Source organism: Rhincodon typus, chromosome 16 (genome assembly GCF_021869965.1).
Source record: "Rhincodon typus isolate 14 chromosome 16, sRhiTyp1.1, whole genome shotgun sequence".
NCBI classification, from domain to species: Eukaryota; Metazoa; Chordata; class Chondrichthyes; order Orectolobiformes; family Rhincodontidae; genus Rhincodon; species Rhincodon typus.
Window position 1 is genome coordinate 7,855,219 of NC_063347.1, and position 25,294 is coordinate 7,880,512.

The 25,294-nt window shown below is 41.4% G+C and overlaps 1 protein-coding gene across 1 annotated transcript in view; it reads right to left on the bottom strand.

The window, feature by feature from the left end:
• Positions 1–443: 443 nt before the first annotated feature.
• Positions 444–25,294, bottom strand: part of prkar2aa (protein kinase, cAMP-dependent, regulatory, type II, alpha A) — a 209,071-nt gene continuing 184,220 nt past the window's right edge. The window contains exons 6-11 of the mRNA XM_048606153.1: positions 25,114–25,267; positions 16,605–16,706; positions 14,974–15,048; positions 11,245–11,310; positions 4,241–4,379; positions 444–3,258 (exon numbers count right to left, since the gene is read on the bottom strand). Coding sequence (XP_048462110.1) covers positions 3,125–3,258; positions 4,241–4,379; positions 11,245–11,310; positions 14,974–15,048; positions 16,605–16,706; positions 25,114–25,267 — 670 coding nt within the window. The 3' untranslated portion in view covers positions 444–3,124. The remainder of the gene's footprint in view (positions 3,259–4,240; positions 4,380–11,244; positions 11,311–14,973; positions 15,049–16,604; positions 16,707–25,113; positions 25,268–25,294) is intronic.

The following is a 25,294-nucleotide window of genomic DNA, read 5'->3' on the forward strand; positions in this document are numbered from 1 at the left end:
GCTAATAAATTCTAATGTGATAGCCCTTTCAATGCAAGATATATTGCTCACCATCAACAAAACTGGCAGCATCTCTGTTCTCTTTGAGGTCAGAATGCCAAGCTGAATGTTAATTTTGTATCACATGAAGTAGTGAAAAATCACAGAAAAGCAGCCTTGGACCATGTAAATGAGCTTGAATTAAAGTAAAATACAAAATTCTCAACAAAGAGCCCACATACTTTGGTGGATGAAAATACTGTTTTCAATAAAATACCAAAACCCAAGTAATCAAAAGTAGAACAGTGGATCAAACGTTGCGTGGAAGGGACAAGTAGAGAATGAAATGTTAAGCACTGTAGTGTTCTCTGGCACTATATTACTGGGCAAGAGAGCAAAATGCTATAGTCACATGCGTCTGGCATTTGCCACCTGCACACACACACGAACAGACACAATGCATATTAGAGCCCCAAATTTTATTTAAGAAACTTATTCACAATGTAGTTGGAGTGCTTCAACAGCTGCTCTACATTTAGTTGGTCTTTAATTTATTCCTTCTAGGGGGGGGTCCAATCTTACTAACAGACTATGGCCTTAAAAAACACACTTCAATGCTGGAACTGACCATGTCGTACCTACCCTGTCTTGAGGAATAATGATATCTTCAAATCGCCAACATCACGATGAACTGCCAGTGTCAGAAGTCTCCTGGTGAAGCATTTACAATATGCCGTTTTATAGAAAAACCCAGAACTACTTAGGTGACCTTGCATTATTCATGTCATCCAGCACTTCACAATCAGGCTTGACCAGCATATCATGTCCTGGGTCTGCTCCATATTGGTCACATTGTCAGACCCCAGTTAAGTTCATTTGTAAATACAGTAGGTATATATCTAAGTGAAATGATGAGAACACAAACTTGCACAAAAGTGAAAATGAATTACTAAAGCAAGCTCTTTCAAAACTAAATAAACTTTTAATTTTCATTCATGTTCCCCTGCCTGCTTTCTCCTGCTCTTCATCAGAAGATACCAACTCCCTGACAGGATGCCACAGGACCATAACCTTGAGGCAATTCATCATGCACCAGTCTCAGCAATCAATGCTAACAGGAGACATGACTCTGTCATGCACATGAATGTCCAATTCTTAGCTAGTTAGCAATGAAGAGTGAGAACAATAGCCGGCTCACCTCCATGTAACCCAGGGTTGCTGAGCTCTTGCTAATGATACCTCCAGCAGCAAGCAGGTGCAGGTGAGTTGATTCAACACAGAATAGAGAGTTATACCCAGAAACAGGGTGTCAAGCCAAGTGCTTACTATGCAATTAGGATTACAAGAAACAAAAGAGTTTGGTAAATTTTCACAGCAGCTTCTTGCTTTTTTACCAATATTTCTGAGTCTATCAGGACTGTGCTCTGTTTAGAAAAACATATGGCAATATTTCAGATTTATTGCAGGGTGAACAGGTTTGTCGATGAAATATACACAAGATAAAAAGTGACTTTAAATCATTTTTTCTAAACTTTAGATCTAGGAACTTCTCCATTTGAAGTTTAAATAAATCATGTGATCCTGAATATAATGGTGGCTGCAATCACTTTACTGTAGTTTGTTACACCACATTAACTTAAAAAAAATTCCATTAACAGCAATAACCATTTTCATGATTCAATGACTGCAGGTATTCCTGTTCTGTGGCACAGAGCTGTTAATGGATCTGGTCACACAATAAATCAACAGCTTTTCCTAATTACAGCTCATCATGCCATGGCTTTTGAATGTTAGATTGAGCTCTATGTTAGAAATATGCCATCTCAATGCTCACCTCAACTAGTCTGCTCAACATTTCCCTGAAGGGTGTGTATAGGAGTGGCTTGTGCTGCGTTAAAAAAAAACAGGGAAAGTAATTGGGCAGAGATGATTCCTGCATTATAGAATCATGCCAATTCCAGAACATCTGTCTGGTGAACTGAATCTCTTTCCTCCTGACATATACATACAGGAAGCATTGTAGGAGGGGAAAGAAAAAGACAACTCAAATATTAATAACAAAATAGAAGCAAAAGACCAAAAGCACACATTTTTTCATCTTGTAGAAATTGTCTAATAGTGCAAACTGCAAGCTATGGCAGTCACAAGCAACATGCACAAGGTATATCAGGTAACCACTGTGCTTGAGAAGGCCCTTTCATTTAAAAAAAATACAATTCAACCCAAGCCAGCTGAAAAATCTCAATAAAAAAGTGTGGGTAGGTGGCTGGTGGGATGAGAAGAGTTACTGCAAATGGCAGCTTTGTATTACCCTGACAAGGTTTCACAAAAAAATAGCACAGACAGGAATAGCACTGCTTTTCGAACACATCTGTGTTATTAACCGCATAGGAGCAACAAACTGGAGACTTGCTTTTCCAGTTGTGTTGCTCTAATTCTGCAAATTGACAATTTTGCCACTTTGTTGATTTTGAAATAATCCAGAGGATGTGATGATCTTCATACTTTGGACCTGAACCATGCTGAATTCCCATGATGGATGCACAACTTGCATTTTAGAAACCCCTTGATTTAAAAAACAGCTACTGTGGTCTACATTTAACACAATTCAGGGATCTTTAAAGGTTTATATGAAACATTAAAACCTATCCCAGATACTTTCCAATGTAACACTCAGTGTGAAACCACAGAAGCAATCAAAGCTTTACAACAATCTTTTTTTTTTGGAGATTTTTTTGGCAAGAACTGGTCACCTACTTATATAAGTAACAAAGAAACACTGAATCTCATCAATTTCATCTTATCAAACGTTACATTTAGTATTTGTCTTTGTTGTTCAGTTTGATAATTCATAAACCAACATTTTGTTTGGTTTTGAAAGAAAAATTAAGAAACAGAATAAATGCTTTTAAACTCAAGAAGGCAGATAACAAAACAGAAACAAACATATGCCACTTATTTTCCCATCCCTGTCTGGCCAGTAATGTATTTCAGCATTACATGGTAGCTACCCCATGGGATGCAAAGAGCCAGAAAATGCTGCTTTGCCCATATACTGCTTTTTTTTCAGTGGGGAGTTTTATTTGTGTGTGGATAATTTTCACTTCGTTTTCATCAATGTGAAAGGCACTGGATGACAATGTGCCTATATACCAGGATTCTCCAAGTCCAAACTGGTGCCAAACAAGGAGACAAGTTGTTCTTCATAATTCACTATATTTCTCTTCATGATGTCCATGCAAGGGCCTAACAATCTTTCAAATGCTTGAATATCCATCACTGGAAAGAGAAGACAGAAGAAATGGTTTTAAAAAGCTTGATAAGCTCACCGTTTTGAGCTAACAAAATATCTTACGCATGAGTTTGTTTGAACAAACACAAACCAGAGAAGACACAATGGGGATAGAAGGTCAAAGCAAGATTCCACACCAGTATACTGCCTTTCCCTTGAGCTCACTAGAGCTCCTTGAAGTGAAACATTACAATAACTTGCTTTCTTAAATGTCATGTTTACTTCATAGTACGCAATTGATGTCACAGTAACCTAAATCATGGTCCTACATTACCACCTTTAGTGCATTTTCATCCATGTTCCACCAAAACTAACACGCAGATACAGAAAACAATTATGAGGCCCGTAACATGCCAGAACATATTGCAATGGAATTGCAGTATAAGAATAAAAGAAGTCTTGCTACAATTTGTAGGGTTTTGATTAGAAGACACCTAAAAAATATGTGCAGTTTTGGTCTTCATACTGAAGGAAGGATATATTTAAGTTGTAGGCAGTTCAGCGAAGGTGCAATAGATTAATTCCTCAAATGAGGGTTGTCCAATGGGAAAAGGCTGACACTACCCCAAAAGATTGTGAATGCTCCAACATCAAGTACATTTGTTCTTGGGACAGACACATGCTTTTCTCTCAAAGTCAAGAGATACAGGAAGCAGATGGGGAAGCAAATTTGAGGCAGAAGATCAAACTGAATGGCAGAACAAGCTCGAGGAGCTATATTGTATACTTCCATCCATATTTTTGATGTTTACACTGTACAATAGATTTTTTTAAAGTGAAGTCTGGAGATCACCAATGAGTTAGGATAGCAGTCCACACAGTATGAGATTTGGACGCATATGTTAGAAAGGATTCAATAATGACTGTCAGACATCATTACAAAACAAATAGTGGAATGAATAAGTATTTTTTGAAGTGAAACTAAATTCCGTTAGACTTGTCACAAACAACAAGAAAAAGAATACTTGCCTAAGCACTTGACTTCTCCAACAGCGTATGCTGAAGCTGCTCTGGGTTTGTTGGTAACCAGTGCTAGCTCTCCAAAATACTGCCCCTTGGTACACCTGGCAATCTCTACTTCTGTCTTATCCTGTTGACTTGCCAATGTCTTGAGATTGAGTACATTAGGTAATAGAGAAATAAACACAATCAATTTATATCAAAATAAGCTGAATACTATACAAACTGTTATGTGAAAAAAAATCTGCACTCAAAAGTTTAGCCTTGGAGTGCACATATCGAAATTTTAATCCGCATTTCCTATTTCTGCATCCTCGCTGCTTCCTTCAACTAGATCTGTGAAGGTGAAGTGCATATATTCAGAAACACAAATCAACATTCAATCATCCATAGTCTTTTAAGAGTAAAATCTGAATTTCTGGAAACTGTACATGGAACCTACAAAGAGACATGCTGATGTTTTAATTGAAAAACAACTGCTTTTGCTGTGGGTAATTGATTCAAGTTTGCCAATGCATTTTGATTCCTGTAATAAAGCAGCAAGTTACATTCATAATGAATGAGCAAGTATGGCTACAGTGAACAGGGAAAGAAACCTGTTATGCATCTGCAAAAACATTTGAAAGGAAGTCAGGTCAACATTTCACGCGTAGTCCATCATAAATATTTAACCTGCCTTCCTCCTTCAAACGTGGTATATCTGCTTATGCCAACAGGCTGATATATTGTTGCTGTCAATTCCAAAACCCCCTGAATATCAGTTCCTATCCGAGAATCTAGAAGCAGAAGAACAGCTTCATTAGGGCTAAGAATCTACATACATCTCTGCTAGCACCTCCTGCGTCTAAAATATCCCTTTTCTCCTCAAAGACCTTAAGGCATTGCTCCTTCCAAGATCAAAGCAATTTCTACTACAACTCTATGTCTCCTGGTTGTTGAGTGAGGCAAAGGAGGAAATAGCAGAACACTGGCAATAATTTTCAATTCCTTTCTAGCCACTGGTCTGGAGGACATGTGGTATCATTATACAAAAGGGAGCCTGGGATAAACCAGGAAACTTCAGGAAGTCAGTCTAACCTCAGAGGTGGGTAAATTATTGGAAGCAATTCTGAGGGACAGAATTAATCTGCACTTGGACAGGCAGAGATTAATCAAGAACAGTCAGTATGGTTTTGTTAAGGGGAGATCATGTCTAATCAAGTTGATTGACTTTTTCGAAGAAGTGACCAGGTTTATAGATAAGGGCAATGCATTTGAAGTATCCTACTTGGACTTGAGCAAGGCTTTTGATAAGGTCCTGCATGGGAGACTGATAACAAAGGATAAGAACCCACGGGATCCATGAAAACTTGACTATTTGGATCCACAATTTGCTGAGAGGCAGGAAGTAGAATGTGATGGTGGAGTGTGTTTTGTGACAGGAAACCCGGTGTCCAGTGTGGTTCCACAGGGATCAGTGTTGGGGCTCTTGCTGTTTGTGGTATTACATAAATGATTTAGACTTGAATGCAGGATGATGCTTATGGTTAATGGATGATACGAAAATCAGTAGGGTGGTACAATGGTGAAGATAAACTTAGATTACAGGAGAAAAAGATGGGCTAATCAGTGGCAAATGGAATTCAATCTAAATAAGTGAGAGATTAATTCTCTTCTTCAGAATTTTATCCAACAGTTGTCCTATCACTAACATAAGACTCACTTGTCTGTAATTCTCCGATTTATCTCTACCATCCTTCTTGAAAAGTGGAACTCCATTACTTGCCTTCTAGTCCTTTGGCATCCCGTGTGGCCAGACAGGAATTAAAAATTTGGGTGAGAACCTCTTAATTTCCTCCCTCATCTCCCACAGCAGCGTGGGACAGAACTCTCTGGACCTGGGGATTCATCCACTTTTAAACCAGCCAAACCCTCCAAAAGTTCCTTACTCCCTATGTCAATCTGCTCAAGAACCTCACAGTCCCTCTTCCCAAAATACATTCTCCTTCTCCCAATGAAGACAGATGTGAAATACTCCTTTAATACCTTGCCCATGTTCTCTGGCTTCGTGCACAGGTTGTCCCCTTGGTCCTTACTCTTGCCCTCCTGCACTTCTGTACTCCACTAGGGCCTCAGTTGATTTGCTCCCTTTGTACCTGCTAAAAGCCTGTCTTTTTCTTATCATCCAGTCCTGAATATTCCTAGACATCCAAGGTTCTCTGGGTTTGTTGTTCTCATATCTCACCATCAAGGGAACACATTAGACCTGAGATCTCAGAGATAGTAGGAACTGCCGATGCTGCAGTCTGGGATAACAAGATGTGGAGCTGGAGTAACACAGCAGGCCAGGCAGCATCAGAGAAGCAGGAAAGCTGACGTTTCGGGTCTGGACTCTTCTTCAAAAATGGGGGAGGGGAAGGGGGCTCTGGAATAAATTGAGGAGGGGGACGGTGATAGAAGGTGGATAGTGGAGCAGATAGGTGGAAGAGAAGACGGACAGGTCAAGGAGGCAGGGATGAAGCCAGTAAAGGTGAATGCAAGTAGGAAGTGGGGATGGGGGTTGGTCAGTGAGGTGGGAGGGGTGGATAGGTGGGAGAGAAGATGGACGGGTCAAGGAGGCGGAGATAGGGGGGTGGTCTGGTCTTGGGATGAGGACAGGGGTTTTCAGGGATTTTGAAGCTAGTAAAATCCACATTGAGACCATTGGGTTGATGGGTTCCAAGGCGGAATATGAGGTGCTGTGCCTCCAGTTTCCGGGTGGCATCATTGTGACACTGGAGGAGGCCCAGGATGGACATGTCGTCCAGGGAGTGGGAGGGGGAGCTGAAGTGGTTCGCGACTTGGAGGTGTTAACGTTTGTCGCGAACTGAGTGTAGGTGCTCCACAAAGCGGTCTCCGAGCCTCCGCTTGGTCTCCCTGATGTAGAGGAGGCCGCATCGGGAACAGCGGATACAATGGACCACATTAGCGGATGTGCAGGTGAACATCTGTTTAAAGTGGAAGGTTTTTTTGGGTCCTGGGATGGAGGTGAGGGGGGAGGTGTAAGGGCAGGTGTAGCACCTCCTGCGGTTGCAGGGAAAGGTGCCGGGGGTGGTGGGGCGAGTGGGGAGTGTGGGGCGGACGAGGGAGTCGTGGAGAGCGCGGTCCCTCCGGAAGGCAGATAAAGGTGGGGAGGGAAACATATCCTTCGTAGTAAGGTCAGATTGCAGGTGGCGGAAAATGATGCATTGAATCCAGAGATTAACGGGGTGATACGTGAGGACAAGAGGAATTCTGTCTTTGTTTTTATTGCAGGGAAGGGTTGTGAGGGCTGAGGTGCGGGAAAACGCAAGAGATGCTGTTGAGGAGATAGTAGGAACGGCAGATGCCGGTCTAGGCCCGAAGCGTCAGCCTTCCTGCTCCTATGATGCTGCTTGAGATGCTGTTGAGGGCATTTTTGACCACTGTGGGGTGGGGGAGATTGCAGTCCTTGAAAAAATGAGGACAGCTGGGATGTCCAGGAGTGGAACGCCTCATCTTGGGAGCAGATGCAGCGGAGGCGGAGGAATTGGGAATAGGAGATCGCATTCTTGCAGGAAGGTGGGTGAGAGGAGGTGCATTCTAGGTTGCTGTGAGAGTCAGTGGGCTTGAAATAGATATCAGTCTCAAGGTGGTTACCAGAGATGGAGACAGAGAAGTCCAAGAAGGAGAGAGAGGTATCAGAGATGGTCCAGGTGAACTTGAGGTTGGGTGGAAGGTATTAGTAAAGTTGATGAACTGTTCGAGCTCATCGTGGGAGCACGAGGCGGCGCCGATACAGTCAAAGACGTAACGGAGGGACAGGTGGGGGATAGGGCCAGTGTAAATGCGGAAGAGGGACTGTTCCACGTATCCTACAAAAAGGCATGCATAGCTTGGGCCCATGGCCACCCCTTTTGTCTGTAGGAAGTGGGAGGAGTTGAAGGAGAAGTTGTTAAGGGTAAGGATGAGTTTGGTTAGGCGGATAAGGGTGTCAGTGAAGGGGGACTGGTTGGGCCTGCGGGAGAGGAAGAAGCGGAGGGCTTTTAGGCCATCTGCATGGGGAATGCAAGTATACAGGGATTGGAAGTCCATGGTCAAGATGAGGTGTTGAGGGCCAGGGAACCGGAAGTTTTGGAGGTGGTGGAGGCGTGGGTGGTGTCCCGGACGAAGGTTGGGAATTCCTGGACCGGGGGAGAAATTGGAGTCGAGATAAGTGGAGATAAGTTCGGTGGGGCAGGAGCAGGCAGAGACAATTGGTCGGGCAAGGCAGTCGGGTTTATGGATTTTGGGAAGGAGATAGAAACAGGCGGTGCGGGGTTGGGGAATGATGAGGTTAGAGGCTGTGGGTGGGAGGTCACCTGAGGTGATAAAGTTATGGATGGTCTGGGAGATGAGATTTCCCCATTTCCTTTTTGAATGACCCTCCACATCTATTCTACTGTAGCTTTTCCCCACATGTAGCTGTTCCTCGTCGACTTTGTCCAGATCCTGCCTTATTTTCATAACATCTGCCTTCCCCCAATCCAAAACCTATTTTTGCAGATCATGATTTTCCATTTCCATAACAAACTTAAAACATATTGTGTTGTGGTCACTATCACTAAAATGCTTCCCCATGGCCACCTCGAATCTCTTCCAGCTTTGTTCTCCAGAATTAGGTCCAACACTGTGCTGTTCCTTGTTGGACCTTTAACACGTGGACATAAAAGGTTCTTCTCAATATATCTCAAGAAATATGCCTGCTCTAAACCCTTAAACTATGACTATCCCAATTAATGCTGGGAGGGGGGAGTGGAATATACCTTGGAATGCTGAGCTACCAGTCATACCCCTCACTCAATCACATCTCTGTGATGGCAACTCCACATGTCATTCATGCCCTTTTCTGTCTTACCTATAATAGTCCTAGCATTAAAGTACAGGCTATCCAGCCTCACTTTGCACCCTTGAAATTCAAAATGGCTGAACTCCCTTTATCTTGGTTCCTTTACTATGAAGACTGTGCCCTTATTATACTAACACTGTGTCCCCTGCTGAACTAGTTTAAACTTCTCCCAAAAAAAAAACCAGCAAACGTACCAGCAAGGATGCTAGTCCCTATCTCAGTCAGATGCAGACTACCTCGCTTGTACAGGTCCTACCTTCTCCAGAAATGGTCCCAATGATCAGGAATCTAAAACTTTCCGAGCTGCACTCTTGAGCTACATTTTCACCTGCCTTATTATCCTATTTCTGTACTCACTAGCACATGACACTGGCAATAATCCTACAATTACAGCAATTGAGGCCCTGCTTTTGAGTCTACTGATTAAAAATCTAGTTCCCTGAATTCTTGATGCAAGCCCTCATCTCTCATTCTATGTTATTGGTACCAATGTGTATCACAACCTCTAACTTAGTGTCCTTCCCTTCAGGATGCCTTGCAGCTACTCAGCACATCCCTGACCCTGGCCCCAGGGAGGAAACACACTACCCCGGAGCATGTCTGCAGCTGCAGAAATGCGTGCATGTTCCCCTATCCTCTGCTTCTTCCTTTCAACAAGGCCTAACAAGTCCACATCTACCATCATCCTTTTTCACCTGGTTGAATTTGTTTAAACATTCAACAGTACATCCTTTAATTTCACTCAATTCCTCAAAATAAAGGATGCCTCTATGGCAACCTGCATTGCATTAACTACACTTTTGTTCCAGCTATGTTCATATTAATTCCTCTTTAGCATATAGGTTACAACCATCAGTACTGCTTCCTGCTCGAGCTCCAACCTGAACAACTTAATTAGGGCTACTTTTAATTTTCATCGCTCTCATGCCATTCTGCAGTCAATTTCCAACAACTGCCTCTCCTTTGCTTCTTTTTCTATTTGCAGGAATGAGCTTTCTACCAATATTAGAGATAAACTCTCAGACTTGTACAGCTCCTTAATTACACTTCTCATCACTCTCTGGCTATAAGGACACCACTCCATTTTCTAACTTCTCGGTCTGTTATACCAAGTTATAACTCCAACTTCCACATCAGCGTTTCTAACAGGTCCTTCTTTTGCCCCGGTGAGGATTTCCTTTCATTAGGTGAACAAAGCATGAAACCATATCCATCCTATTTCCCTCCAGTTCTGACCTCTCTCCCAGAACTTCCTTGACCCACGAGTCTCCACGTTATAATACTTTGCAATTTCCAGTACCTTCAGTGTGCCATCACATAGATTCCTTCTTTTAAGCATTCTGAAGGGACCATTCTCCCCACAACATCCTGATTCACTCTACCATCACTCCTAACATTCATTTTCCTTCCTACGCAAGCAAAAAAGATGCAACATCTGTTCTTTCCCCTCAAACCTTCCCATTGTCCTGGTCTCCAAATAATCCTTCCAGACGAATCAGCAATTTGCTTGTAAATTTTGTATGTAATACATATTGCTCATAATAGGCCCCCTTCTATACTTGTGAGACTAAACATAATAGAGTGATGACTTTGCTGAACATGTCCACTCAGTTCACAAACGTAACCAAGCTTCTGGTCCCTTTCCACTTGAGTACTCAATCTCACTCTGGTCTCTGTTTCTGGGAGTGTTTAATGAAGTTCAAGGAAAGCTTGGGGAGCAGAAACTCAGCTTTCATTGAAGCACGTTACAGCTTTATGGACTCAAGGTGGAGTTCAACAATTCTAGGTTGCATCCACTACTCCAGTTTTCTCAGTCAGCAGATGCTGGTAATGGTCTTGTTTTAAATTGCTTTATTGTTACCTATCTTTGTCTTGCTCAGTTCGTTATTTAAATACTGCTCAAATCTTACATATCATTCCTAATCCCTTACTGACGCATCTATTTTGTCTCAACTGTACACTTGCTTAAAAATAGTCTAATTTTTCATGTTTTCTAACTGATGAAACATCATTGACCTGAAATATTAACTATTTTCTCTTGCCACATAGTGCCCAACCTGCTGGGTATTTCCAACAACTGCAGTGTTTTATTTCTGTAATTATTGCATACGATCACTTGATATCCATCTGAGCTCATAAAACCTCTTACTTTGCTCTTGATCATGATCTTCACTTCACCCGATTCTACAATGAAGAAACAGTCTGCTTTATCGCCCTGTGTAAAAATGGAGATTTCTTTAAAATCACAACCTTGCTGTATATGTAGTAACATTGTACAGCTACTCAAATGCTTCTAATGTGCATTCATTCAACTTTCACTTTCTTCAAATAACATTCCTAACATTTTTACAAACATAAAATACTTAGGGGAACTAAGTACTTGAATGTTTCAGATACCCTCACCTCCCAGAACAAGAAGGCATAATGTAAAATAGACATTGGCCATCTAGAAACGAAAATCTGGAATTCACTCTCACAAATGGATACTGTACTTAATTAAAAATTTCCAGGCTGATATTGATAGGTTTTTGTTAGGCAAGGGTATCACATGCAACAAAGTCAGGTAAATAGAGTTGAGACTTGAGGAGCCGAATTATTAATTCCTGTTCCAACGTACTTTGAGATCAGATCCTGACACCAGTCCAGTTTAAGGGCACAAAGGCTTCCCATTTGTTGGTCATAAAATCAATTTGGATAGTCTCAGAATCATGAGCCTTCATCAGTTAAATATCAATGCCCGTTGAGAAGCACTGATGGACAAAAAAGAATTTCATAGTTTAGAGATTGAGTAGGATCATGCTGATCAGTTCTGATCACAAGACAATAGGGATTAGGTTAGAGTCGAGGATAACACATTTAAAATTTAGGAACAACAGTTACAGCTGGCTGTGGCAGCATTGATAATGCAAAGAGACAAGAGAAAGTAGTAATAGAGAAGATGTGGAGGCTAATGAATTTCTCATCAGAATCCAACTGTTTGTTATTTGGGATTGAGTGTCTTTGGAACCTGGTGGGGACAAAGAAATAGCAATATGAAAGGCCATTTGGACTTTTGAGCCTCAATACAAGAATGGCTAATTTTCAACATCAACTCAACCCTGACTATTCCATTTTTTCCTTTATTCATTCATGGGATGAGGGTGTCGCTGACCAAGCAGCATTTGTTACCCATCCCTAATTGCCCAGAGGGCAGTTAAGAGTCAACCACATTTGCTGTGGGTCTGGAGGCGCATGTAGGCCAGACCAGATAAGGATGGCAGTTTCCTTCCCTAAGGACATTAGTAAACCAGATGGATTTTTTCAACAATCGACAATAGATTCATGGTCATCATTAGATTCTTAATTCCAGATATTTATTGAATGCAAATTCCACCATATGCCGTGGCGCAATTTGAACCCAGATCCCCAGAACATTATGTGGGTCTCTGGATTAGCAGTCCAGCAACAATACCACTAGGCCATCATCTCCCCATACCACTTGGTTCCTTAAAATCTAAAAATTTTCTCTCCCGTATCCTGAGACTGTGCCTGCTGATTCTATACCCCCAACAAGGGAAACCATTTTCCGTGCATCAAATCTGTTCAGCCCTGTTAGGATTTCACGCAGATCCCCGCTCATCTTTCTAAACTATAATTAGTACAGGCACAGATGAATTAGTATCTCCTCATTGGACAGTCCTGCCATCACCAGTATCAGTCTACTGAACCTCCTCTGCAGTACCACAATGGTAAGTAAACACATTCTTAGGTAGAGAGACCAAAATTGCATGCAGTACTCCAGCTGTGGTCTCACCAAGACTCCATGTAACTGCATTAAGATATCCTACTTCTGAACTCAAATCCTCTTGCGATGATGGCCAACATACCACTTGGACACAAGTCAATGATAAAACACAGGTACAGAAAGAATTTGGGAGGCCAAGGACACCGGTTGATTTATTACACATGATTTACCTTTCACAAACCCATGCTGGCTTTCTCCGATCCTCTTAATGCTTTCCAAATGGCTGTTATCACATCTCATATAATATTCTAGCACTTACCTCACTACTGATATGAGGTTAAGTGGTCTGTCATTCTCTTTTTCCTTCTCCCTCCCTTTTTAAGTAGCGGGGTTATATTTTCCACACTCCAATCTGTAGGAACTGCTTTAGTCTCTATAGAATTTTGGAAGATGACCACCAATATACCTAATATTTCTGGCCCCACTTCCTATCGTACAGAATGGGGAGAATCCAGGTCTGATTTGTGGTCCATGGCTGATTTCAACCAGGCTCTACAATTCATTTCAGCAACCCTGAATAAGGGATGAGAAAAAGGAGCCAGAGTTGTTACACCCAAATACCATCAAATGATCACCTACTAGGATTCATACAGGGACCGGAGATGAAGGCTCATTGTTCCGATGTGCCCTACATTTCAACAGCCTTCACTCTCACTCTCACATATGTAGAATGGTTATTTGTACTATCACAATATTGATCGTTGAATTCAAATCAGCCAACTTGATACCTGGGCTTTCTATGGACTGAAATGATTTTAAAAAAGAAGGAAAAACATTGACTTAAAATGGCTTTAGGCATCATCTGATCCACCTAGGTTGGCCAGTTTTCATGAATACAACATGGATTAAATGAACAAAAACAGTGCAAGCTGAATATAACATTTTACCCAACAGCAGTTAAACCAAACCAGCAACCCTCAGAATAGTGAAAAGGTGCTCATCTCCAATTTGATTTATGAGAATCTTCCCATGTTTGAAATAGAACCTCACTTACAATGGTCAAGCCTTAAAACATTACTTTGGCAGATAGAGATTATACAACTAGATTTATTTCAAGGGGCCTCATTGGTAGAGATAGATTATAAACTGCAGAACTTAAATGGGCTGAAGACTGCTCTCTCCTTCTCTCTCTCTCTCAAAGAAGAGAAGCAGACAATAGCAACACTAGAAAGAAACATCAGGAAACTGGGAACTTAATAGATAACTGCAATACATGTTTCTGCTGACAGTCCAAAAAATCAACTAAACAACTACAATCTCAAGGGTATCCCAAGGACTATTAACTATATAATCTTTTGGAACTTCCTTTACAGAGAACATTATCTCCTTCTAATTTCATATGCGTTTGTATGCATTAAAAATGACTTAAATCTTTGTTGTCATTGACTAGGAATGTTATAAAGAGCGGAGCTTGGTCTCCCCTTCCCAACTGATCATAATGGAATGAAAAAGTAGAGGGCAGTTTGTTCCTGTAATACCGTGCACTAGCTAGAAATCAACAACTTGTCAAAAAGAAGAAAACGGATAGAAACTAAATTACAAATTTATTGAATCTGGAGTTTGAAAGTTACTTACTCAAGTTGTTTAAAAAGAAATCTCAGACTGGCTGCAACCTGAATGTGTAATAAAATAGAAAATGCTGGAAATACTCAGCAGATCTAGCAGCATCTGTGAAGACAGAAACAGAGATAGCATTTCAAGCTAATGACTTTTAATCAGAACAGCAAAGTTTTAAGCTCATGGAAGGTCGAAGTGTGAAAAAAGATATGGTAGAAGTTAGAAGAGAATAAATGAGAAAAGGACTGGTTGTGTAAGGTCAATCAGCATGGCACAGTTACAAGTAGAGAAACAAAAGACGTGCCTAGAAATGGTATGAATTTGGAATGATGAACAGTTGCCACTCAAACAAAAAACCTTTTCCCAGTCTGATGGAAGGTCAGTAATCTGAAACAGCAACTCTGTTTCTATCTCCACAGATGCTCCCAGACATGCTAACCGTTTCCAACAATTTCTGTTTATATTTCAGGTAGCCAACATCCACATATTTTCCATTTACACATAAAACTAAAGTTACCAGGTAAAACAACAACACACCTGTGCAATGATAAGTTCATTGTCCTGATATGTCCTCACTCCTAGTACATCAACAATCTTCATTCTTTCTGAAAGCTGGAAAGAAAGAATGATTACAAATAATGTCAGTAAAACTCAAGGTAAATAACAAAGTTTTGTTAAATGGAAAACACATGGTTTGAATATTATTGGAATGTAATTAGGGTAGATTGAAGTACCATGTCCAGAAATTACGTGGTTTCACAGAAGCATAGAAACAGAATAAACTATTCAACTTGAGCCAGATCTGTCATTAAATGAGATAATAACTGATCTGCGACCAAACTCCATATATCTGCCTTTTCCCATTTCCCTCAACACTTCTTTATCAAAATCAAATTTAAAATTAACAAGTGAATTTGTGTCAATTATTATTTGCAGAAGAAACTTCCAAGAATCTAATGGCCTTCTTTGCACCATCTGAATCACATGAGGAGAACAATCTCCAAACAACAGTCTAAGTTTGCATTATAAAAATAGGCTGGGACTTTTTTCACTGGAGCGTAGGACGTTGAGGGGTGACCTGATAGAGGTTTTTAAAATCATGAGAGGCACAGATAAGTTGAATGGCAAGGGTCTTTTCCCTAGGGTGGGGGGAGTTCAAAACTAGGTGACATATTTTTAAGGTGAGAGGAGACGGTTTTAAAAAGGACATGAGGAGCAACATTTTTGCACAGAGTGGTTTGTGTGTGAAGTGAACTGCCAGAGGAAGTGGTGGATGCAAGTACAGTTACGATATTTAAAAGACATTTGGATAAGTACATGAATAGGAAATGTTTGGAGGGATATGGGCCAAATACAGGCAAGTGGGATTAGTTTAGTTTGGGAACATGGTTGGCATGGACTAGTTGGACCAAATGGTCTGTTTCCATGTTCTATGATTCTATGACACAACTCAGTACGTAAACAAACAAATAGTAAACACGGCAAAGAAAAAGCATTGGAGAAACTCAGCAGGTCCAGCAGCATTTCAGGAGAAAGAACCAGAGTTAATGCTTAGAGTTTTTATGCTATTGACAAAGCGGGAAGAGGAGAAAATGGAACAGATGATGAGGGTCCCCAGTTCAAAGGGCAAAAGGAGTGCTAATGGTAGTAGAGAACATTGATGCAAAATTGATGTTACTAGTAGGTGTGAATAAAAGTAGGCCAGCTATTTTATTAGAAATAGTAAATGAGACATTGAATAATATGGTTCTTGCAAAATTGGGGGAAAATCAAGTGTCAGCCACAGACACCTGAATAGCTGCCATAGATTAACACTGGAGGTACCTTAGGGCAGCTCAGTTTGCTCTGAACAGAAAAGATAAATGCAAACTTTCATCAGCTGCATCCAATGGTCAAACAGGACACATGTCAAGACACACCAATCTTTTGGACTGTCAGCTGGAGTATCAAGAGTCAGAGGTTTGTAGAGCATAATAATCTTTTTTCCAAGCATGACAAAAAAACCAACCTCCCTGAAGACACCTCCCCAAAAAGCCCATTTTGTTTCTAACTGCAGGTAAAAAAAGTTCACTTCATGATGCATTCTGATAAGTTGCTGATAGATTACAGTCAAAGATTGTGGAAAAGTTTGCTGAAGTGAAAGGAAAAAAAAAAAAAAAAAACTGTACCTCCAGGGACTTCAACAGTGGGACTGATTCAATGAATGTTTCATATGTCCTCCTCCTTTTTGCATTGTTTTTCACAATTATTCTTCGAAACGTGACACGATCCTGCAAAGAAGGATATGGAAATGAACTAACAAAAATCAGAACAGTGAGAAAACACCACATTTTTAAGATAAAGGTACAAAGATCCTGAACACCTTAATCATTTTTTACCTTTGTAGGTATGAATTACGCAGAGGCAGCAGCACAGTTGTGTATGTGAGGCCAATTTTTTTTTGCATCTTTTTGGCATGAATGCTGAGTCCAATTAAATCTGACACTTGCATAGTTTTGGTGTTAGATAGTATGTAATTGCAACTTACTCCACCAATCCTGACACTTGACCCCACCCTGAGCTACCCCATCCAACCAGTACCCATTTCCTATCCCAACCCCCACTTACCTTACACATTTACTTTTTCTCTAACTTTTCAGAATGCTATTTCAAGACCTGTACCCTCCATAATATGCCAGTTAGTGTTATAAAATCAGAATGCAATAAGACCTCCAGCACTGATCCTATGCTGTGCTAGAAGGCTTCCTGAAGAGGTATGCACTGCGTTCCTCAGAAAGCTCAAATGAGATGTTCAAGCCAGAAACACAGACCTTCAGGGTAGGATAATTAAGAAAGGATCCAACTGCGATGCCACTGCTCGGAATAGTCAGGTCACTGTCTGTGTTCACTACTAAAAATATTTCCTGCACTCATTTTCTAATTATTTTTGTAGCAATTATTCCCATTACTTCTTTTCCAGTTTTGGAGAGAAATACTTAATTCAACTCTACTCATTGGCTCCTCAAATTGCAGCAAGTATATTTAAAGAACCATAAATAATTCAAAATATTGTGCACAAAAGGAACAAATTACATGAAATTTCACTGTATCCCCTTAGTCCAGACCAGTCCACTTCTCACTCTCTTTCTTACACATTCTCACCTTCAAATTATACTTGCTTTCAATTCAACATTTAAAACACATGGACTGCCCAGCAGCATGATGCAAATCTTCTCTGCACTTCTTGTCAACTTGTTACTTTATTAACATTCACAATAGGATACAGAACATAGAACAGTACAGCACAGTACAGGCCCTTCGGCCGACGATGTTGTGCCGAACTTTTACCTTAAACCTAAGGTCTATAATGGAACTCCCTATGTAAATTTAAATCCCCTGTTAAACACTTTTACTGGTGGAGGCTCTAAAGCATCACCAACTGCTACTAAACAAAAGATTTAAAAAACCTATTTATAAGTTAAATAAAGTTAAATGAATTTATATCAAAAATACAAAGAGCAAACTGTATGACTTTAAAATGGGCCCAAGATAAACCTGTACATCTTGTCCAATGGCCTCAACTCTCAAATCCCATCTCACCTGAAACCGACACTACGTCTAGAATTTCCATATATAGCTTCATGGGATTTGTCTGAAATGGAGCATGTGCGTCACATATGGTAACGGTATCAAGGTGCAAGAATGACTACAACTAACTGAAAATTACAGCTCAGCAGTGAGAAATTTTCAATGGAAGCAGCATAGTTTGAGAATTGAAGTGATAAATTCACAATAAAAATGGGCAAGTTGTCAACTGCAGTAAAACATTACAAGCCAATATACCAAAGTAAACAGTACAACCCTCACAGTAAACAACAAATCCTCAGTAAAAAGAAGCAAGCCCACACAGTTCTTTTCTCCCCAAAATAACCGTAAAAATAGCAACAATTCTTAAATAAAGACAGCGTTCAAGGAGGGGGAAAGTTAGTTTATGAGGAACTAGGGTAGTAATTCTAACCCTTTGAGCTTGCTCTACAATGTACAAGTTGACACAAGTAACATAAGTGACAGACTTTTATTGAAAAACAAATTTACAGTAGCAAACCTTAACAAAAGACGACAAATTCTCATGCTAAAATAATTTAAATTCTGTCTCAGTAAAGTTACCATTGTGATCAAGTTCAAATTTTTCACATTTCCAATCATGCTAAAAATCTCTCTCTAGGACATAAAGAAACAAACATCTATAATTAGAATTGATCCAAATACAAAGTATTTTAAAATGAATTTTGCTGCCAGCACTGTTAATCATGAAAGTAACAATTTCCACTTGTCTCAGAAGCAACATAAGAAGGCAGGTATACTTCCAACAATATGATATAACTTTCTGGGCATCTGTCCTTTCTATGCCTCTTGTAACAATGGAGTGAATCAGAGGGCGGCTGAGAGTCACAGTGGAATTCTGGGAGACATCACCAGTCAACACGTCTGTACTGGAGACCTCCGCAGGACACCCTCTGAGACAGCAAAAAAGGGCAGCAGCTTAGAGAGAACCTGGTGTTAAGGTATGGTTCAACCTGAAACATTACATTTGTGTTTCCTACCCTCCCTCCTCCTGTGACCAAAAAAAGGGTTCTGTGAGGAGGATGACTGGCAAGGTAAGGTAAAGGTGTACAAGGGAGCAGCCATTAAGAGTGAGCCAGTGTTGGGGATGACCTTTTAGGAGCTAGCAGCAGCAGGCAGGTCAGTGGCACTGTGACCGGCTTTGAGGCTCAGAGGGAAAGGATGCAGTCAGACAGAGCAATACTGATAGGAGACTCAGTTGTGAGGGCGACAGACAGAAGATTCTGTGGCTGCAGAAGAGACACCAGGATAGTGTGTTGCCTCCCGGGTGCCAGGGTCAAGGATGTCTCTGAGCGGTTGCAGAACATTCTGAAAGGGAGGGTAAACAGCGAGAGGTCATTGCACACGTCGGTACAAATGACGTAGGTAGACAAAGGGATGGGGTCCCGTGAAATGAGTATGGGGAGTTAGGTAAGAAGTTAAAAAGCAGGACCTCAAGGGTAGTGATCACCGGATTACTCCCAGTGCCATGTGCCAGTGAGGACAGAAATAGAAAGACAGGCCAGATGAATGCGTGGCTGAGGAGCTGGTGTAGGGGGCAGTGTTTTCAGGTCTTGGAACACTGGGATTTCTTCTGGGGTAGAGGCGACCTGTACAAGAGGGACAGGTTGCTCTTGAACTGGAAGGGGTCCAATATACTTACGGGGAGAATTGCTAGGGTTACCCAGGAGGGTTTAAAATAGTTTGGCAGGAGGGTGGGACTCTGAACAAGAGAGGGGCCATTGAGAAGTCAGGGGAAAATACATGAGCCATTGAGAGCAACTTTACTATTCAGGATAGCCGGAGCACAGTAAAGGAAGGATAGAGACTTCTGGCTTAAAGTGCATTTATTTCAATGCACGATGCTTGACTGGTAAAGCAGATGAGCTCAGAGCATGGATTGGCTCTGGGGTATTATAGCCATAACAGAAACATGGCTGAGAGAAGGGCAGGACTGGCAGCTAAATGTTCCAGGATACAGAAGCTCCAGCCATGACAGAAGTACAGGTAAGCGAGGAGGGGGGAGTTGCCCTTTTGATAAGGGAGCACACAACAACCGTGTTTAGAGAGAATATTCTTAAGGGGTCATCAAATGAGGCCATATGGTTAGAACTTAGAAACAAGAAGGGGATAGTCACACTGTTGGGACTTGTACGATAGACCCTTAAATAACCAGCAGGTACTAGAGGAGCAGCTGTGTATTTTTTTTTATTCATTCACAGGCTGAGGGCATCACTGACCAGGCAGCATTTATTGCCCATCCCTAATTGCCCAGAGGGCAGTTCAGAGTCAACCATATTGCTGTGGGTCTGGAGTCACATGCAGGCCAAACCAGGTAAGGATGGCAGCTTCCTTCCCTAAAGGACATTAGTGAACCAGATGGGTTTTTACAACAATTGACAATGGATTCACGGTCATCATTAGATTCTTAATTCCAGATATTTATTAAGTTCAAGTTCCACCATCTGCCGTGGTGGGATTCAAACCCGGGTCCCCAGCATGTTATCTGGGTCTCTGGATTAACAGTCCAGCGATAATACCACTAGGCCATCACCTGTAGAGAGATTGCAAATACCTGTAGGAATAACAGAATTGTATTGATTGAAGATTTTAATTTCTCCTTTATTGACTGGACCACACACAGCATAAAAGGCCTGGACTGAGTGGAATTTGTCAAATGTGTCCAAGAAAGCTTCCTAATTCAATATGTAGAGGGCCCAACTTGGGAGGGTGCAACACTGGACCTCCTCTTAGGAAACAAAGTCGGGCAAGAGACTGAAGTGTCAGTTGGACAGCACTTTGGGTCCAGTGAACGTAACCCGACAAAGACAGGACAGGTCCACAGGTCAAGATGTTAAACTGGAGGGGGGCCAATTTTGGGGCCATTAGGCAGAATCTAGCAGCGGTCGATTGGGCAAGTCTGTTTCAACGAAAAAGGAGCAAATGGCATTTCTGAAGAAGGATCTAGGCCCGAAACGTCAGCCTTCCTGCTCCTCTGATACTGCTTGGCCTGCTGTGTTCATCCAGCTCTACACCTTGTTATCTCAAATGGCAAATGGGAGGCTTTTAGAAGTGTGATGTCCCTGTTAGGGTGAAGAGAAAAGCTGGCAGGTTTAGGGATCCCAGGCTGTGGGATATTGAGGCTCTGGTCAGGAAAAAGAAGGCAGCATGTATTGGGTTTAAAGCTATCAGGCTCAAGTGAATCCCGAGATGAGTATAAAGTGTAAGCACACTTGAGGGGAATCTGAAGAGCAAAAAGAGAATATGAGATGGATCTGGCAGATAAGGTTAAAGATAATCCCAAGAGGTTCTATAGCTATATTAAGAGTAAAAGTATAACTAGGGACAGAATAGGTCCCCTTAAAGATCAGCATGGCTATTTACGTGTGGGGCCACAGGAAATGGCACAGGTTTTAAACGAATATTTCTCTTCAGTATTTACTGAGGAGACAATCTTAATGCTAAGAAAACAAGTGGGAATGTTTTGGACTGCATACATATTACCAGAGAGGAGGTGTTTGCAGCCTTAGAGCGCATTAAGGTGGATAAATCCCCTGGGCCTGATCACGTCCATCCTCGGACATTGTGGGAGGCTAGGGAAGAAATTGCAGAGACCCAGGCAGAGATTTTTGCTTCATCTTTAGCCACTGGTGAAGTTCTGGAAGACTGGAGGGTAGCTAATGTTGTTCCATTGTTTAAGAAAGGTAGTAAAGACAAGCCAAGGAAGTACAGGCTAGTGAGCCTGACATCAGTAGTCGGCAAGTTATTGGAGAGGATATTGAGGGACAGGATCAACAAACATTTGGATAGTTAAGGTCTGATTAGGGATAGTCAGCATGGATTTGTGCGCAGGAAGTCAGTTTAAAAAAATACTGAGTTTTTCAAAGAGATAACCAGGAGGATAGATGAGGGTAGGGCAGTGGATGTTGTCTATCTGGACTTCAGTAATGCTTTTGACAAGGTTCCACACAGCAGGCTAGTCACAATGGTTAGGTTGCATGAGGTCCAGGGAGAGCGAGCTAATTGGATTCAAAATTGGCTCGATGGTAGGAAGCAGAGGGTGATGGTTGAAGGTTGTTTCTCGGACTGCAGGCCTGTGACTAGTGGTGTGCCACAGGGGTACGTGCTGGGTCCTTTGTTATTTGTTATTTACATAAATGATCTGGATATGAATGTAAAGGCATAATTAGTAAGTTTGCAGATGATACAAAACTAGGAGGTATCATTGATAGTGAGGAAGGTTATCAAAAAATTACAGAGGGATCTTGATCAGATGGGGAAGTGGCCTGAGGATTGGCAAATGCAATTCAATATGGATAAGTGTGACGTGTTGCATTTTGGAAAAGTCAAACTAAGGTAGGACTTATACAGTAAACGTTAAGGTCCTGAGGAGTGTTGTGGAACTGAGGGACCTCGTAGTACAAGCACATTGTCCATTGAAAGTGGCATCACAGGTGGACAGGCTGGTGAAGAAGGCGTTTAGCATGCTGGGCTTCATCGGTCAATGCATTGAGTATAGCAGTTGGGACGTTATATTACAGTTATATAAGTTGTTGGTGAGGCTGCACTTGGAGTATTGTGTACAGTTTTGGGCACCCTGTATAGTTAAATTGTAAAGTGTGAAGAAGATTTACGAAGATGTTGCCAGGACTAGAAGGCCCGAGTTATAGGGAGAGGTTGGCCAGGATAGGACTTTATTCCTTGGAAAGTAACAGAATGAGGGGTGACCTTACTGAGGTATATAAAATCATGAGGGGCATAGATAGGATGAATTCATATGGTCTTTTTCCCAGAGATGGGGGATTGAAAAACTAGAGGGCACAGGTTTAAGCTGAGAGGGGTAAGATTCAAGAAGGTCCTGAGGGGCAACTTTTTCATGCAGACAGTGGTGCATATATGGAATGAGCTGTCGAGAAAGTGGTTGAGGCAGGGACAATAGCAACATTTTTTTTAAAATTTGGATAGGTACACGGATGGGAAAGGTTTACAGGGGTATGGACCAAACGCAGGCAATTGGAACTTGCTGAGTGGGCACCATAGTCAGCATGGACCAATTCAGGCCAAAAGGCCTGCTTCCATACTGTATTACTCTATGACTCTATGTGGAGGTGCCGGTGTTGGACTGGGGTGGTCAAGGTCAAAAATCACACGACACCAGGTTATAGTTCAACAGGTTTATTTGAAGACGCAAGCTTTGTGAGTCTCACTTCTTCAGGTGTCAATGAGAGAGGTTTGTTCAATACATTCGCATTAGTTCTGTGACCCCTTGATCTTTTGCTTATAAATTCTGTGCCTGATGACACCTCTCTCACTGACACGTGAAGAAGTGAGACTCCAAGAACTTGTGTCTTTAAATAAACCTGTTAGGCTGTAATCAGGTGTTGTATGATTTTTGATCTTGTAACAATCAATCAGTACAATACAGCTGCATGTCCAGCAGAGGGTAGTGTTGGAATAAAATTTCAGCTTCCAAAGTTTCCAAGTCAAACTAAATCAGCTGTCAAGTGCTGCACTGTATACACGTATAAAAACAGAAAATGCTGGAAATACATTGGCAGCATCTATGGGGAGAGTTATCTCATGTCGATGACCTGTTGTCCGAATTCCTACTCATCTTTGTTTCTCTCTGTTGGTGTTTTCAGACGAGGGTATTGCAAGCAGTTTTGCTCTCATTTCAGACATTCAGTATCTGTAACATTTTGCTTTGGTATTTCTGCACAAAGAAGCCAGATTTAGCAAACTGAAACGGAACCAAAACGGACACCCTGCAGTCCAGTACGAAGCCCATGTCAGGTAAGAGGTTTGCACAGGTTAATCTCAGAAAAGGAGATCAATCATTTAAAACAGAGATGAGGAAGAATTTCTTCTCTCAGATGATTGTCAATTTGTGGAATTCTTTACCATAGAAGGCTGGATTGTTAAATGTAGTCAAAGTTGAGAGAAAGATTTTTGATCAGCAAGGGAATCATATGTCATGGAGATAAGGTAGGAAAATAATGTTAAGGATTATCAGATCAGCAATGACCTCACTGAATCATGGAGGAGAGTTGATGGGCCAAATGGCCTACTTCTGCTCCTATATCTTATGGCCAAAATCCAGGAACTGCCTTGCCAGCAAAACTGTTGATGTCCCTACACCAAATGAACTGCAGCAGTTTAAGAAAGCCTCTGCCCCAGTACCCAGCAGACTCGCAACCGTGCCAGCCTAGCCCTGCAGATTCATATTATCCCCAGTCTCATCCTGCAGACTTGCATGCATGTGGCTGCAAGTATTTTAAGCCTGGCTGCAAACAGTTTCCCTCTAAAGCACTCAGCTGATAAGTAATAAAATCAAAGAACAAACTAGCCGTACCAGAGCAATTTTTTAAACCTGCTTTAAGATTTTTTTTGACCTCTGAGTATATCTGGACATTCTTTGCGTTTCGAATAGAAAATGTTTCGTATTTTTCTCCATTGACTTTTTAGAAGTTAAAATATACAGGAAAAACTGAGCCAGAGGAAGGGAAAACAAGTTGTTCACTATAAGCTGCCATGATCATTCCCTCAATTCAATCTTGCCTGACAGCCCTACACTAAAAGCACTAAACCAAACAGCAAATTCGCCTCTGAAGCAAATCCTTGCAAGTGAGGCAATGCTTAAACACCTGGCCTGGTAACTCATTTCTTGCCAATTAAGTCATTAGAAATGAAAATAAAAATGGAAAATACACAAGCTGGTTAAACAGTATCTCTACTGAAGATCAGACGTGTTTTGGATTGATTGCCCTGCTGTGTACAATTAGCATGTTGTAATTTTACTTCCACAATTCTGTTTCATTTGCTCCCTTCCTTTTGACTTTACTGTCAAAAATCTTAAAGTTCCTTACTCCCATGGACACCATGTTTCATAACATGCTCCGACACCTTCTTGAATCCCTGGGCTAAGTCTCAACCCAATTGCATCCCACCCTAATTCAGAATCTCTAATGATCCTAATATGTACAACTCACCTTAAACTGTGAGTAATACAAAAGGAAGATGTACCTGTATATCAAGGGACATATATACATCTCTTCAAACAGTGGCCACTAATCATTGACACAACACAATACTTACCAAACCCCAGAGGGCTCCTTCTGTGGTAGCCACAATAGTAGCAGCTCTTGGAGTGTTGTACATTAGTGCCAGCTCACCAAAGCTGCCATGATTGTCGTATTTACCAACAAGTAGAGGCTTCCCATCTTTATTTACATAAATATCATATGTACCTCTGTCAGGAAAGATTTGAGAGAAAAGG